Source organism: Mastigoproctus giganteus, chromosome 10, assembly GCF_048544385.1.
Source record: "Mastigoproctus giganteus isolate SK-2022 chromosome 10, ASM4854438v1, whole genome shotgun sequence".
Classification (NCBI taxonomy): Eukaryota; Metazoa; Arthropoda; class Arachnida; order Uropygi; family Thelyphonidae; genus Mastigoproctus; species Mastigoproctus giganteus.
The window spans coordinates 47,885,314-47,901,458 of record NC_143584.1 but is presented as its reverse complement, the minus strand read 5'-3'; the positions used below and the strand labels follow the sequence as shown (position 1 = coordinate 47,901,458).

The 16,145-nt window shown below is 36.3% G+C and overlaps 1 protein-coding gene across 1 annotated transcript in view; it reads right to left on the bottom strand.

The window, feature by feature from the left end:
- The window catches only part of Polr1A (RNA polymerase I subunit RpI1), a 476,971-nt gene that overhangs the window by 301,550 nt on the left and 159,276 nt on the right, over window positions 1-16,145 (bottom strand). Inside the window, exon 15 of the mRNA XM_090382924.1 lies at window positions 7,064-7,183. Within this exon, the coding sequence (XP_090239050.1) occupies window positions 7,064-7,183 (120 nt within the window). The remainder of the gene's footprint in view (window positions 1-7,063; window positions 7,184-16,145) is intronic.

Genomic DNA, 16,145 nt, shown 5'->3' with positions numbered 1-16,145 from the left:
ACTGATTCCACATACGGGGTGCCTCCGTAGCCAGGTGGGAAGGAGCAGCAGTGCGTAGCACACGCTTCTTGATTAGACCAGGGTTCGAGCCCGTCACCACCAAATACGGAGGATGCGGAAAGGTCAGGGAATGACCACCGCATATCCCGGAGCAATATGGCCTTAGTTGCTAATGCTCCTAAAAACCAAAAATAACAAATAATATAACTGATTCCACAAATTTTTAGTGTTCTCCCTCTCCCCCCACCACAATTTTAATCTAGCACTAAATTTAATTTCTATTTTCAGGTATATGAAAGCCCCCAAAGGTGACAAACACATTATTGTTCTCCTTTTGTACTCTGCATTGTTCAGACTAATACCTAATAACCAATTACCTAATGAAGCATAAGTGTCCATTGATAACTACTCTGTCCTTTCCCACTCAACCATCCCTTTACCCAAAAAGTAATTTTTCCGTAATGCCATACTGCTCCAATTTGTACAACAGTATCAAAAGATTTCCTGAAATCCAAGTATACATCAAAATATATTTTTTTTTTTTTGCATCCAGTTCCTTTGTCACTGCATCTTTTATCAGAAATGATGGAATAAATCAGCTCTTTAATCTAGGAGATTACAGAGTCTGAATTCCTGGGAGAATTTCATAGAAAGTATGCAAAAAAAAGCACTATACCTGACAGGTGTAAACTTTCTTTTAAATTTCTGGAAACGTTTACGGGTATTTTTGGATTCTGCTTTGAGTATACCAATGCATCATCTTTTCTTAAGGGATTACAAAAGTTACTGCATGCATTTTATTTTTAGTTTTTAATCAAAATATTAAATATTTAAAAAATGCATTTTTTGCACCTTTTATTTGCAAAAAATATTCTGTTGAAAAATCAAAAAAGTTGTAGGCATAAAATATAAAGCTGAAGTTATGCCTTTTCAATTTTCCAGTTTAAAAAAAATATTAAATGTGGGAAGTTTAAAACATGCACATTCACATATATTTCTGCTAATTACATGTATAAATAGTTTTAAAAAAATTTTTAAAAATACATATATTAGATGCTAATTATCGACCTCCATTTTCAAAAAATTTCTGAAATTATTTCAAATTATGTGCACTGTGAAGCATGCAAAATCTGAATATTAGGTATGTCACCAACTTTGTCATTAGTGATTACTGCTTCCTGTGTTTATTATTCAAAAATAATAATGAATATTTCAAATGAAGCTTTCAAAAATAATTAGTCAGAAATAATTATTAGATCATGTAGGAAACTTTTGTAATAACCTGACCCAGAAACAAACAATTCTAAGCTTTGCAGCATCAGCGGCAGCCAATTTTCCCATACTAGCGTTATTAAAAGTCAACCAAAAGTGGTTGGCTTTACCTGCTGGGTGCATTCAACTTTTCCAACTTTGGAAAAAACAATAAATAAAAATTCATACCCCTTCCAAGCAAAAATTTGTCTATATTTAGGAAGGTACAGAAAAATCACAGATTTTTATCCTCAGCCAAAAATTAATGCAATCTCATTATTTTTGATTTACGTATCATAGGTGTAGTGCACTGCCTGGTAAATACAGGCTTTTCACTTAGTGTTGGTAAATATTTAGCCTTGAAATACAGGTAACCCTCATATAATACGGTATTTAGGTTCTTATGAAATGTTGTGTTGTGCAAAACAGTGTTATACAGGACTAGGAAAAAGTACAAAAGGGGGGGGTTACATTCCAAATGCTAACAAAAATACACTATTTCATTAACAAAAATACACCAATCTAGATTTCATGCATCTTCTAATCTCTTAAAAAATCAGTAATCTGGGTTTGTTTGCTTTTGCTTGATAAATCTTTGTGAATTTCATCGTATGGAACTAAGCATTTTTTGAAGTTTGGGCTCCATTCAAGAATCTGCATTCAAAAAATAAGATTCTAATTGCTTGGCTAACTTTATGCCTTCCCATATGCTTTTTAGTGTAAAGTTTAGAATTTTCATCTGTGCTACCATCCTCTGAATTGATTTGGTTTTACTTCTGATGCCATTTCCACCAAATCCGCTTTGCCAACCTCTTTTTATACCAGTAATTCTTGAAAGTATTCACTAATCATATCTTTTTTAAATTTTTTTTAGGATCATAGGTGACTAAGGCCATGTTACTCTGTGTATATTGTCTATAAATTGCGTGTCCTGAGGTCAGTTTTCTGTTTTGCTGGACAAAAAACCACGCTACCCTCGCCTGAGCCCAACTAACTCAGCCATGTTGTGAAAAAGACCCATAAAAATTTCTCCCATCATCGACGGGATTCAGACTCTGGTCTTTTCCACCCAATGTGGGGAGGAGGGTGATTCTATCAACTGTGCTACCTGTGAGAGCTTCAGTAGTCATATCATTAAAACTTTCCCCTCCTACAGACGTAGCAAGTTCTACTATTATAAATGCTTCTTATCAGAAACTCACAAGAAGGATACACCATGGCTGCCCCTAGGCTCAGTCCTGGGGTCGACCTTATGGAACTTGGTGATGGATGAATTTCTACGGCTTGACCTTAGGGAGGTACGATGACAAGCCATCGCTGATGACCTCATCCTGACAGTGGCTGCAAATTTCAGGGCACAGCTGAGGACTGGGATCACCTTATGCATGAGTGACCCCTCTATGTTGACTCTCCACTGCCAGCTCATCACAAAGCTGACTTATACCAAATGGCAAAGAAAACCACCTACTGGATACTAAGGAACAGTATCAAGCTCTCACCAACTACACACAGTAGCTTTTCTCAAGGAGAAGACAACTAATCACAGCAATGTGATAACTCTCTCAACTAACTGAACCCTGGGACCCTGATGGTACTGGAACAAGGCAGGAAAACTTGATCAGCATTACCATCATTGGTGTGAACCACATCCATGCTCCAAAGATGTCCATCAACGACAACTACCAAGTGAAGAACAACTTGCCAGGAACCACCACCGAAATGTTGCAAAACCTATGAATAGCGACAACTCACGAATTAAGACAAAATTTTGAAAGACAAAAGGTTCATATACTACTGAACGTAACTCTCACAGATGTGACCAATAACACAATCTCCTAAATGACGATTGACAATGCCACCAGCATGCAACGTCAACTGCCATTCTTGGCCACCTGGGATTCTGAAATGGGTGCCTTAACTCGGTTCACTTTAACCCCCCCTCCCCTGGTAGGGGGGTTTAAAGTGAACTTGGTCCTTGAGGTCGTCACAGATGTTCTCTCAGATATGCCAGACAAGCTGTACTTACTACCTGGGAGTCTAAAATGCTGATGGAACTGATATTCGGGTGACATTCAAGTCACCCGAATATCAGTTGCATCATGTGCGACAGACAAATCCTCTGCTTGCACATTCACGTGGTGGGACTGATAGTAATCCTGGGTATAACCTCCATGCACACTGTGGCTGTCCATGGAGGTTATACCCAGGTGTGAACCAATGTAAGCAGGGGTCGAGGTGTGGTGCCCACACCACATGGAGGAATGCTGCCCCTCTGTATTACCAGGCAATACTAGGTGGTAGATAACTCTCTTCAACTGGTGCAATACCACCACTTTGCTTATTGGAGGGCTTGAAGTGGTAGAAACCATGTTTAGTCTCCAGAGCTAAGTTCCGGGTAACTCTTCCCCATCTCTTCCATCATGCAGTATGACTGATGACTTTTGAGGTTATGAAGAACATCATGGCAAGATCCAATCTTCCTGAGATTTCAAGGGTACAGCTCAAAAACGCTGTTTGCAGGCCAGCAGCTAGTTAGTACACCAGACCGAACCTATTGGTAACTCTTTAGGAGGCTTCTGGATCAGCTAGTGTATAATCTTGCTACTCTACTCTGGCAGAGAGTAACTGGAGGGAGTCCAAGTAGTGTGTACGCAGGTGGCATTGTCGAGGCCACGTTAAGTCAAGGATCTGGGTATATTCTTACCATCTGTACGCCATATCCAAAAATTTCATTACTTCATACAGCATGTACCCCCCACTTTTTCTTACTATTGAATACACCATGAATTGTCAAACTAATAGATTAAGCTTATCTGCAAAAAGATCTAAACCTCCAAAACACTTCCTAATTCATTTCACAAATATACGTGGTCTCAATTCTAATCTCAACGATGTCCATTTCCACTTGCAGTCTGCCAAACCCCATGCACTTTTTCTGACAGAATCTCAGTTATCGGTTGATTCAACTACTGCTGATTTCAGTTGCCAAAATTATTCGCTGTATGATAATTTTTGCTTCAAAGGTGGTACTTAAAAAAAAAATATGTGATGGTAGATTGCTGTCTGTCTTCTAACTTTTCCACTAATGCTGGTGTCCCCAAGGTTCAGTTCTTTCTTCCACTCTTTTCCTCTTGTATATTAATGAACTTCTTCCATTGACTGGCAATCCTATCCACAGTTTTGCCAATGATACCACATTGCATTCCACCATCCATTTTGAGAAATATTGCCCTGCTCAATCAGCTAAAAAACTTCTTGAATATTCGCTACCAATTCCTTAAATGCCAATCGCCAAGTAATTCTCCAGTGGGGCAAAGACAACTTAGTTGATTTCAATCCTGAAACTCAGTCTTGTGTTATATCTCGCAAAAAGGATTCTTCTGCTTCTGTGCTTATCTTTGGTGACACTCAGATTTCTAGGCAAAATAATATCTCTCTTTTTGGGATTTCCCTGACTTCTAATATCTCTTGGCAGTTTAATATTGCTTCCTCTGCATCTAAAAAACTTGGTTTACTCTTTCACTCTCAGCATTACTTTTCATCCAAACAGCTGTTCACTCTGTACAAAAAGCAAATCCACCCTACCATGGAATATTGTTCCCACATTTGGGGCAGTGCTCCCAAAACCTCTCTCAGGCTTCTAGATTCCATTCAGAAGAGAGTAGTTAGGTTAATTAATGATTCCTCTCTAACAGAGTCTCTCCACTCGCTGTCTCATAGATGTACTGTTTCTGCTGCATGCCTTTTCTATAGATACTTCCGTGGGCACTGTTCTTCTGAATTGTCTTGTATAATTCTCGCGCTCTCTTCCAAAACAGTCCAAACACATGCCGCAACCAGCCAACATCCATTTACTGTCTGCCTTCAAACTCACAGAACCAATTTTTCATCTTCCTCGTTCATTCATTCAACTGCCATTTTTTCTGGAACAACCTTTCTTCATACGTATTTCCTGAAAATTACAGTCTAGTCTACAGAAGTTCAAGTCTAAAGTCAACAAATATTCTTCTGTCGTCTTCTCAACCTCCAGCCCAAGCACAGTACAATAGGTTCTAATATCTCTCGTGTTTAGGGTTCTCAAAAAAAAAAGGAGATGGGTTTGTGTCTTCTCTCCCTCCCTGCCACCTCCCTTTTATCCTGGTGGGATCAGTCCCCACTGACTTTTCTGAGGTTGCCTTCCCTATTATCTCCAAACTTCTATCTGTTGCTGCTTCTTCAATCTTCACCTCTACTCTAAGTGAATATATGCTTTTTTTTTTCTTTTAGGCTCTTGCCACTGAAATCTTAGGAAATTAGGCGGAAGGGCCTGCCAGAGTACTTACTTCTAATACAATCCCTCTATGCCTGACCTGCCTCCTTGGGGCAAAGTGTGGGCAATGGAGGATTCCACCAGGGGCCCAATGGCTAAAAGGTCAGAGGAACGGAACGACACATGACACTACACAACATAAACCTTACACTTTTTAAAATATCTGGCCTTCATAGCATTCTGTGTTTCACAAACACAGTACACATTGCGGAGATGGGGGAAACTCCTGGGACTGTTAGACAATGAACATTTTAAACCTTATCGCACCAGTTCCTGCCAGTTCAACCATATTTCCTGAAAGAACTGACTCTGCCCACACATTTTTCCACTCACATTTACCGTTGGCAGTTTTACTTCTTTCAGCGATAAAGCTATGGTTCTGATAAAGTCCACAATCGAGAAATGTTTACATGCCTCCATTACTTCAATAAATTCAGAATCAATATTTTCCAAAATCCATTGTAATGATTTTCTGATGGAATGAGTGGTGGATATAATGCCTTGACCTAATGGCTGAATGAAAGAAGTTGTATTAACTTAGTACAACTGTAGTGGTAGAAACAAAACTTCAACATTTGGATGACTTAAATCTTTTGGATGGCCTGGTGTGGTATCCAATAACAATAAAACTTTGAAATTCAGATGATTTTTCCACAAGTTCAATAGCACAAAACATAACACGGGGATTTCCCAACAAAATAAAATACAGGGATTTCTCAATATATATATTTTTTGACTAGTGAGTTAACAGCGGGGATTCAAAAAGAGTGGTAATGTAGAAAAAAGAATGGAATTATATCCAACATAATAGCAGGGTTTTCCCATGCTCAAAGCTCAAAAATACCCTGTTATGTGAGATTTACCGAAATTCTCTAACCGTGTTATATAAGTACCGTGTTGTGTGTGAGGATTGCCGCAATTTATCAATTGTGTTAGAGCGAAACCATGTTGTAGAAGTATTGTGTTATACGAGGGTTGCCTGTATTGATAAAACTGTTTAAATGTCAAACAATTTTCAATTAACAGTTTAAATTTTAAAAAATTAAAATGCTTGAAATATATCTAAACAGAGTGTCAATCTGCTTGAGAATTCACCATGTTTATTGACTGGAAGATACACAGACAGTTAAAGATTAAATAATTCTGGTATAAAGAAAAAAATACTTGTGACTCTGAAATGCAATTTACAAAGGGATTTCTAGTTTTGATATGCTTTTTAGAGGTGTGTATTTAAAGCGTTCTCACTTATACATCACACTGTGGTTTTATCTGTACAGTAAAAAAAGTTTTAGAAGAGAAATTCACATTTGACATGCACATAAAATAGCATTTATCTGCCAATAGTTTTATTTGTTAGGGGGGGGGAGAAAGCAAAGAAGCCAAATGAGCCAAACTTAATTATATACAGATATCAAAATGGTTTTTTAATCGTTAAAAGACTAAAAAAGTGGACATTCAAACTAAAAAGTAACTAAACTAACTACTGAAGTTAAGTCTACTAACCTTTGAAGTTAAAAGAATGTCTTCGACTCCAAGAGTAAACCCTGTATGCATCTGCAAGAAGTGAGTAAACAGTCGGGCAAGAGACGTTAATAAAAGTGTTGACATTTTTCCACCATACAGCTGCAAAAATAAAATCCATAATGATATTATTTTCAACAGAGCAACTGATATAAAATTTAAAGAAATATAATACATAAAATATACTATTAAAATGAGTCATTAAACATAAATGAAAAGCAAATTATTTTCTATACAGAAATTTCTATACTTCAAGGATGAAAATTTTAGCAGGAGAAAAACAAATTATGAGAATCAAAGAAAGCCATTCATAAACAAGATGGATACAAAGTTCAGGGACCGAACTAATATTGAGAAATTACTAAGTTTACAGGCTATTTGAATGGTTCTTCAAATTAATCTTCTCCAATTCCAAATGCATCTGTGCTTCTGGGGACATTCTTGTTAGGCTTCTTTTCAAATTGCTTACAGTTGTCAAGTTCTGAATAATTCCTCTGTCAAAGTAAATATGTGCCTTTTCAAGGGATAAATGGACGTGAAAGTTATGCAAGGTGCCAGTAACTATAAGGGTGAGGAAAGCAGAAAAAGAAGAGTAGTAGATTAGTGGAAGGTGAAAGAATGTTATATCCTAGAGGTTATGATGAATTAAGTAAATTATGGGCTGAATTGCCAAGCCAATATAAAGTGGGGGAACTATAAAGTAAAATCAGTACAACAAAATAATAATAAAATGCAAATAAAATGGTATAGCTGTCATCAGATATGGTGGTGGGGGGAACATATTTAGTAAATGGTCTAATATAGGTAATTCAAAAAATGCTTGATCTGATGTTAGCTGATAAAATATTGATACATGATCAGGTATTTCATCAGGGAACTACACATGACCATGTATCAAGAACTGTTTCCATACTTGTCCATAGTAGTAGAAGAAGAGTGAAAGGCCAAAAAGGAATGAAAAGAATTTAGCGTTTTCTAATACAGTATGGACAAGGTAGTCCCAACGTAGTGTAATTTATTTAGGTAAAAATAAGTATTGAGTTGGGATAAAAATGGTTAATATAAATATGTGGAATTTAGTGTAAGATTTAATTTTGTAAAGATATGAAATCAATGTATTTTACAAAATAGATTTAGAACAAGCAAATGGTATAAGGGTGGGGCATTAAATTGAGGAAGGGTAAGGGAAAAAGGATTATTTAAATAAAGATGAAAACTAGCAATAGAAGTAAGAGCGTTTGTTTCACCCTTGTTTTACACTAATAGTTTAATGAATAGGAAGACCTTTAGAATTAGACAGCAGAAAGATAAAGTATAGAAAAAGTTATTGAATAACACTAAGCTTGCTGGGATTGTGAAGTCCAACCTTGTAGTAAGGGCTGTGGCATTTGTAATTGTTAGTATAAAAGGGAGCTAATACCAAATTCTTGTACTGAAAGGAAAAATATGAGCGTCGAGACATGCCAAGAAACGAATTGAAAACGAAACTGGAAGTATGATAAAGCAATGAAAGTATACGATACCTGGAGTATTTTAAGAAATGCACAGATAAAATGAGCTGGTGGGAAAAATAAAGGCGGGGAGCTGAAATACACAAATTCAGAAGAGTAGATGAATGCAAGTAGGCTTAAACCAAATGAGCAATGAGCAATATATCTACATGAGAAAGCAATTTATAGCAGTGAAGTGGACTTAATAGTAAGCTGTGAAGAAATTCAAATTAGCGGGAAAATAGAGACCTATAGTCGTATTCCACATATTTATATTAACCATTTTTATCTCAACTCTATACTTATTTTTACCTAAATAAATTACACTGCATTGAGACTACCTTGTCCATACTGTATTAGAAAATACTAATTTCTTTTTATTCCTTTTTGGCCTTTCACTTTTCTTCTACTATTATGGACAAGTATAGACACGCAGTTCCTGATACATGGTCAGGTGCAGTCCCCTGATGAAATACCTGATCATGTATCAATATTTATTTCAGCTGATATCAGATCAAGCATTTTTTGCATTACCTATATTAGACCATTTACTAAATATGTTTTGCCCCCATATCTAATGACAGCTATACCATTTTCATTTTATTAGTATTTTGTTTTACTAATTTTACTTTACAGTTCCCCCACTTTATATTGGCTTGGCAATTCAGCCCGTAATTTACTGAATTCATCATAACCTCTAAGATATTAACATTATTTCACCTTTCACTAATCTATTACTCTTCTTTTTCTACTTTCAACACCTTACAGTTACTGGCACATTGTGTAACTTTCACAATCATTTATGCATACTTAAATTAATATTATTACAATTTACATATACTTTTGCATCCTTTAATGCTGCTTTGCACTTTAAGTTGCACCTGTCATATCTAATTTATTAAACTTGCTTTCGCTGAAACCATTTCATCTACTGTATACCTCTTTTCTGTGCAACTCTTTAAACTTTTCCTTTAAAGAGTTACATTGAAAAACTCTTATATATATCCAAATTATATAAGTTAACGTAATGCAAGTACCTCATCGTTTGAAAATTGATGTAACCATTCTCCAACCGTACCTCCAGCTTACATGAAAAATATGCAAAGTTACATAAAATATATCAAATATTAGATAAATAACATAATAAGCCCAACCTGGGAACCCATTTTGTAGGAGACTTTGTCGAGGGCTAAACCCCTACAAAATAAAAACCCAAGTTAGACTGAGCCATCGGTTTCTGTTATCATCTGCCTGTATACCAATTCCAATATCCATAATAATGGATAATACAATTAATTTAGCATTAGGTTATAGTAAATACTATAAATCAGCATAAAACTGGCCGTCCAAAAAGTGGGTTATGTCTAATCATAATTTGTACGAATACAGACTGGATGATATTTAGCCCGACCGATCGCTACAAAATTATAAGCACAACTGAGAAATATTAATAATTGTTGAAAAATATGCAGAAAAATTTTGTTGAACAATATGCAGAAAATATTTGCAGAAATAGGCTAATAAAGCTAACTAAAGGCGAACGGAAGTCAGAGTAGTTAAAGCAATAGTATCTCACTCCCCCTCGAATTACTCTAATAGTTCGTGAGATATGAAAAATTAAGGCAAGAGGATAGATAAAAGTAAAACAGAAAAGGAAAAGCATTTTATCAATATTACATCGGATTTTAACCGGGAGTGTAAAATCCCGACCCTAATAGTAGGGATCCTGGTTAATAGTAAGAGCTGGCAATAATATATAAATAGCATGCCAAAAAGCAACAGAAAAAAGCAAAAAGAAGAAACGGAATGGCTAGTTCCTAAGATAATTTACTATAATTTACTATAAAACCAAACATCAACCATTATATAGTGGCAAACATTGTGTGAGATTTAAAACAAAGGAAAGAATGCCATTAAACAACAATGGCGGGAATACCTTATATTCCTTACCGTAGCCCAGGGCGGGAAAAAACTAAACGCCAGCAGCAAACGCACAGGACGTTTATATCTGCCGCGTATTCTACGCCACCTAAGCTATGTCCAATAATAGCCAAGTATAGGATGAACCCGAAGTATGAAAGCGCCCTCTATCGTAAAGAAAACAAAAACAATATTTCTCAGATGTCGAAGAGAAATCTTAGTAAAAATGAATTAATTCCTACTGTAGAAACACATATAGGTACCACTTTTCTAAGGCGTAAGCTATATATAGCGTGTTTATACAGCACAAAGGCTAATTAGTAAATAACTCGTTCCAAAGATCCTGATGAATACAACAGACAATAGTTGTTTTTAAAAAAGTGAAATTATACCAGAGAATTTATACCAGATGATAATTCTTTTAAACAGCGAATATATCAATATATATTATTATGCCTGATAACTTCCATAGTATCCAATTTGTTTATATCTTCGTGGTATTGATTTAGTGCTATAGACAAAGCGGTACTCATATGTTTCATAATGAAATTTTGTGGGAAACCGTTATCTAATAAATTATGTTTAAGATCCATCAGTGCATCTATAACATCACTTTTATTGTTACAGATGTATAATCTTCTGATAACTTGTGTCACTATTATATTTTTATGGATACGTATAGAAATATTAGTACCCCAATTGGTTAGGTTTATAGTTTTGAAATTAAATTCTTTTCGTTTGTCAAAAATCTTGGTAGCTAGGTTGTTATTCTTATTATGAATGTCTATATCTAGATATGTAGCTTTAACCGAGTCACTCTTGTTAGTGACTTCTAGCACCAATTCCTGCGGGTAGTGTTTAACTGCTTCAGTATGAAAGTCATTATAGTTGAATACTAGTATATTTGGAATATATATATATATATATATATATATATACACACACACAGTGGCGGATAAAAAAAAAACTGCATCACCTTTAAAGAAGTAACATTTGTAGTGAAACATAAGGTATTGTTTGATTACAGTCATTATGTTTGTCGCAACGACAAAGGTATTGCATCAGATAACACTTCTGTTGCATCAGACAGTAATTGCAAGGTATTGCATCAGCAGTTTCTATAAATAAGGAAGGGTATACACGCTCATTAGTATTCTGTTTTGTGGAGGTGTAAGCATGGCTCCATATGTTTAGTTGATACCAAGAAAGAAAAAAAAAAAAAAAGTGTAGCTGTTGTCCAAGGAAGGGACAACAGCTACACTTTCTATGTGTGCTGTGACTGATAAAATAGCCGGCTACCAGTCAACAGTATCCCAGGTGCTGAAATTAAAGCATGAAACTGGTGATGTAAAGAGAAGACCTGGATCAGACCATAAGAGAGTGATTACGCCTTTCCAAGATTGATATTTGAAACAGCTATGCCTTCATAATTGCCATGCTAGTGCTCCTGATTTAAAACTGTACTTTGAAATGGCCTCTGGTGTTGAAACAAGGGCACGAACTATCCAAAGACTGCTTTCGGAATGTGGTCTACATGCCTATCAGCCCAAGAAGAAGCCTTTGTTGACCCAACAAATAAGGAAGAAGTAACTTTCTTGGGCTAAAACACGTTTCATGGACAAAAGAGCATTGAGACACAGTCATCTTTTCTGATGAAATTCAACATGCATGGCCCAGATGGGAAGTGATACGTCAGATGAAAATCGGAGGCATTACATCCTGACGGCATAACACTGACTGTAAAGTTCCCCGCCAGTCAGATGGTCTGGGAATGCATAACAAGCAAGTAGATGGAGCTTATTAAGTTTATTAATGGAACGGTGAATGCAGAAACCTACACTGCTATCTTGTTGAAAAACTGCATTTTTCAACAGGACTCAGCATCTTGCTACACAGCACAATTGGTAAGTTTTATGCTATTTAGATTTAATGATGAGTTTGCCTTCTTGTCTCACAAGGCTGAAAACATACACCAATATTTTCCCTTGTTTTTCTCCCTTAAGGTGCAGTCATACCTCAGAAATGCTGGCATTACAGCATTGGACTGGCCTGGCAACAGTCCAAATTTAAACCCTATTGAAAATTGCTGGTACATAATGTTGTTTAAAATTGCTCAGAAGACGCCAACAAGTAAGATTCAGCTGCAGGAGAGCACGGTAAGTGTGTGATACCATGAAATTGGGTAATTGTGTATCCAGAAGTTGATTAATTCTATGCCACGTCATTGCAAGGCTGTAATTGCAGCTAGGAACAACAAAATATTGAGGACTTATTTTGCTGATTTACAATACATAATACTATTACGTTAACTTGTCATTTCAGTCTGTACACGTAAATGCAATAAAATGTATGTATGGTTGTCATGATTGCTATTTTGCATGATTTCTCATATTTCCATTAATTATGCATTTCACCATTTGGAAAGATATGGCAATTAGGTACATCAGTTGGAGCCTTTTTATTGGATTTCATTCACAGAGAAATATATCTCATCTAACAGTTGCATTTTTTAAATTCTTGCAACCCACAATGCAGTACAAAACATTTTCAAAATTCACAAGTGATGCAGTTTTTTTGTCCGCCACTGTATATATATACAGTAGAGCGTCAGTTATCCGAAATAATTAATGTCAGACTTCTTCCAGATAGAAAATTTTCCGGATAATCGAACATAAGGTAAAATTAAATTAATTCTGTTACGTATTAAGGATTTTTTTTTTTTTTTTAATGAAAACCCCAGACACAAGAGGTATTAGAACCTATAGTAGTTAGTACCGTGCATGGTTTGAAGATTGAGGAGACAAAAGAAGATATTGTTGACATTAGATAAACTTCCACATACTAATTTTCAAGAAATATGTATGAAGGAAGGTTTTCCTAGAAAACGGCAGTTCAATGAATAAATGAGGATGATAAAAAGTTGGTTCTGTGAGTTTGAAGTTGGACAGTAAATGGATGTTGGCGGCACATGTTTGGACTGTTTTGAAAGAGAGAGCGAGAATTATAGAAGCCAATTCAGAAGAACAGTGCCCATGGAAGTATCTGTAGAAAAGGCACGCAGCAAAAACAGTACGTCTATGAGACAGTGAGTGCAGAGACTATGTTAGAGAGGAGTCATAAATTAACATAACTGCCCTCTTCTGAACGAAATCTAGAAGCCTGAGAGAGGTTTTGGGGGCACTGCCACAGATGTGGGAACAATATTACATGGTAGAGCAGATTTGCAATTTGTACAGAGTGAACAGCTGTTTAGAAGAAAAGTAATGCCAAGAGCGAAAGAAAAACTCATGTTTTTTAGATGCAGAGGAAGCAATATTTGTAATGTGCTTGTGTCAAGAGAGATTAGAAGTCAGGGAAATCCCCAAAAGAGATATATCATTTTACCTAGAAATCAGAGTGTCACCAAAGCATAGGAGCAGAAGAATACTTTTTGTAAGATATAAGACAAGACTGAGTTTTAGGACTGGAGAATTACCTGAAGATTGGCATTTAAGTAATTGGTAGTGGATATTCGAGAAGTTGAAACTGATTGAGCAGGGCAAGGTTTCTCAAAATGGAAGGTGGAATGCAATGTGCTATCATCAGCAAGACTATGGATAGGATTTTCAGTCAATGGAAGGTCATTAATATATAAGAGGAAAAGAGTGGAGGAAAGAACTGAACCTTGGGGGACACCAGCAATAGTGGAGAAGTTAGAAGACAGAGAGCCATCTACCATCACCCTCAGTGAACTATCAGAGAGAAAAATGGACAACCAATTACGAAAAACAGTCGGCAAACCATAAGATGGAAGCTTCTAAAGAAGACCTTTATGCCAAACATGGTCGAAAGACTTTGAGATGTCAAGAGCAACTACTTGTGTTTCACCAAAATTTTCCATTGAAGTTGTCAATAAATGGCAACATTAGCCAGAATAAAGTAAGTGGATTCCATAATGGCGATCACTGATCACATGAAAGGTTTCTAGGTACTTTAAGAGTTGGCGGTTAATTGATTTCTCCGTTACTTTAGAAAGAGTAGAAGTAATTGCAATGGGATGATAATTGAATGGGAGGGATTTGTCACCCTTTTTAGGAACTTGCTGGATATGAGCAAATTTCCAAGCAGAAGGAAAAACACCTTTGAAATAAGAAAGTGAAAAAAGGTGGCAAAGAACAGGAGTAAATTCAGGAGCACAGGTTTTGAGAACAAGTGGAGAAATACCATCTTGACCTGGAGATTTCTTAGCATCAAGTTTCATCAAAATCCTTCTGTCTTTCTTTTGGTGGAAGACCACAGAAGGCATTGAATGGAGCGTGTTGGGACTGGTGAGAGGCGTTTTATCAAGATCATTAATACATGAGTTGGAAGAAAATGGGATGCTAGCAGGTCAGCTTTATCTGTGGCTGAAGTGACAACAATACCATCTGGTTTTGACAGGGGTGGGAGCAGAGATGGGAAAAAGTTGTGGCCAATAGCTTTGGCATGAGACCAGAATGCTAGGCTACCATTAGGGCAAGTGGCAAGTTTTCTACTCTTAGCCTGTTCAAGATCTAGTTTGGACTGATTAATGACTGATTTACAATTGTTGCAAGCTTTGGTGTAGGCAGAAAATGAAACTGAAGAATTGGAAACAAGCCAATTATGATATGCAACGTTCTTCTCTTGAACAGCCTTAGTACATTTATTGGAAAACCAAGGTTTAGATAAAGGACGAGATTTTAAAGTGGAGTGTGGAATAAAGGATTCCATTCCTACAAGAATAATTTCACATGATCTGAGCAAATGCTGACATCAGAAGTTTTGAAACAGTAATCTGACCAACGAAAAGAATTTAAAAAAAAAAAAAAAAAAAACTCTCAGGTCATCCCATTTTGCATTCTTGTAATGCCAAACAATACGAGGTTGGGAATAGCCATGAAATAAAGGCACCAATGGAGAAAAGACAATCATCAAGTTGTGATCTGAGTTGCCTAAAGGATCACTCACTTCAACTGTATATTTAAAAGGGTTGTTTGTGAGAAAAAGATCAAGCTTGTTGGCAGTAAGGTTAGGATTGTCTGGTATTCTTGTAGGTAAATGAACAATCTGTGCAAAGTCATTAGTAATTGAACCTCTTCACACCTCAGCATCTTGACCAGCTGGGTCGTGTGACTAGAAAACAGAAACCAGCTGGAGTTGTGAACATTAAAATCACCAAGGAAAATTACCTCACTTTTAGGAAAGTTGGACTGGAGAAAGTCAAGTTGCAAAGAGGAAGTCGAAGAGCTCCAAGTGATTAGTGGAGTTGGGTGAATGGTAGAGACAACAGATGAATTTGACATAATGAGGTAGAGAGATTTTAAGCCAGAGAAAATTGAAAAGAGGAGATTCCAAATTACCAAGTCTCTGACAGGGAATATTGGAACAGACATATTTTTTTTTTAAGTACCACCTTTGAGGTGAAAGGAATCATATAGCGAATAATTTGGGCAACTGAGATGAGCAGTAGTTGAATCAACCAATAGGTGAGATTCTGTCAGAAAAATACATGGGGTTTGGCAGACTGCAAGTGGAAATGGACATCGTTGAGATTAGAATTGAGACCACATATGTTTGTGAATGAAATAGGAAGTATTTGGGAGGTTTAGATCTTTATATAGATAACCTTACTCTCTTAGTTTGACAATTCATGG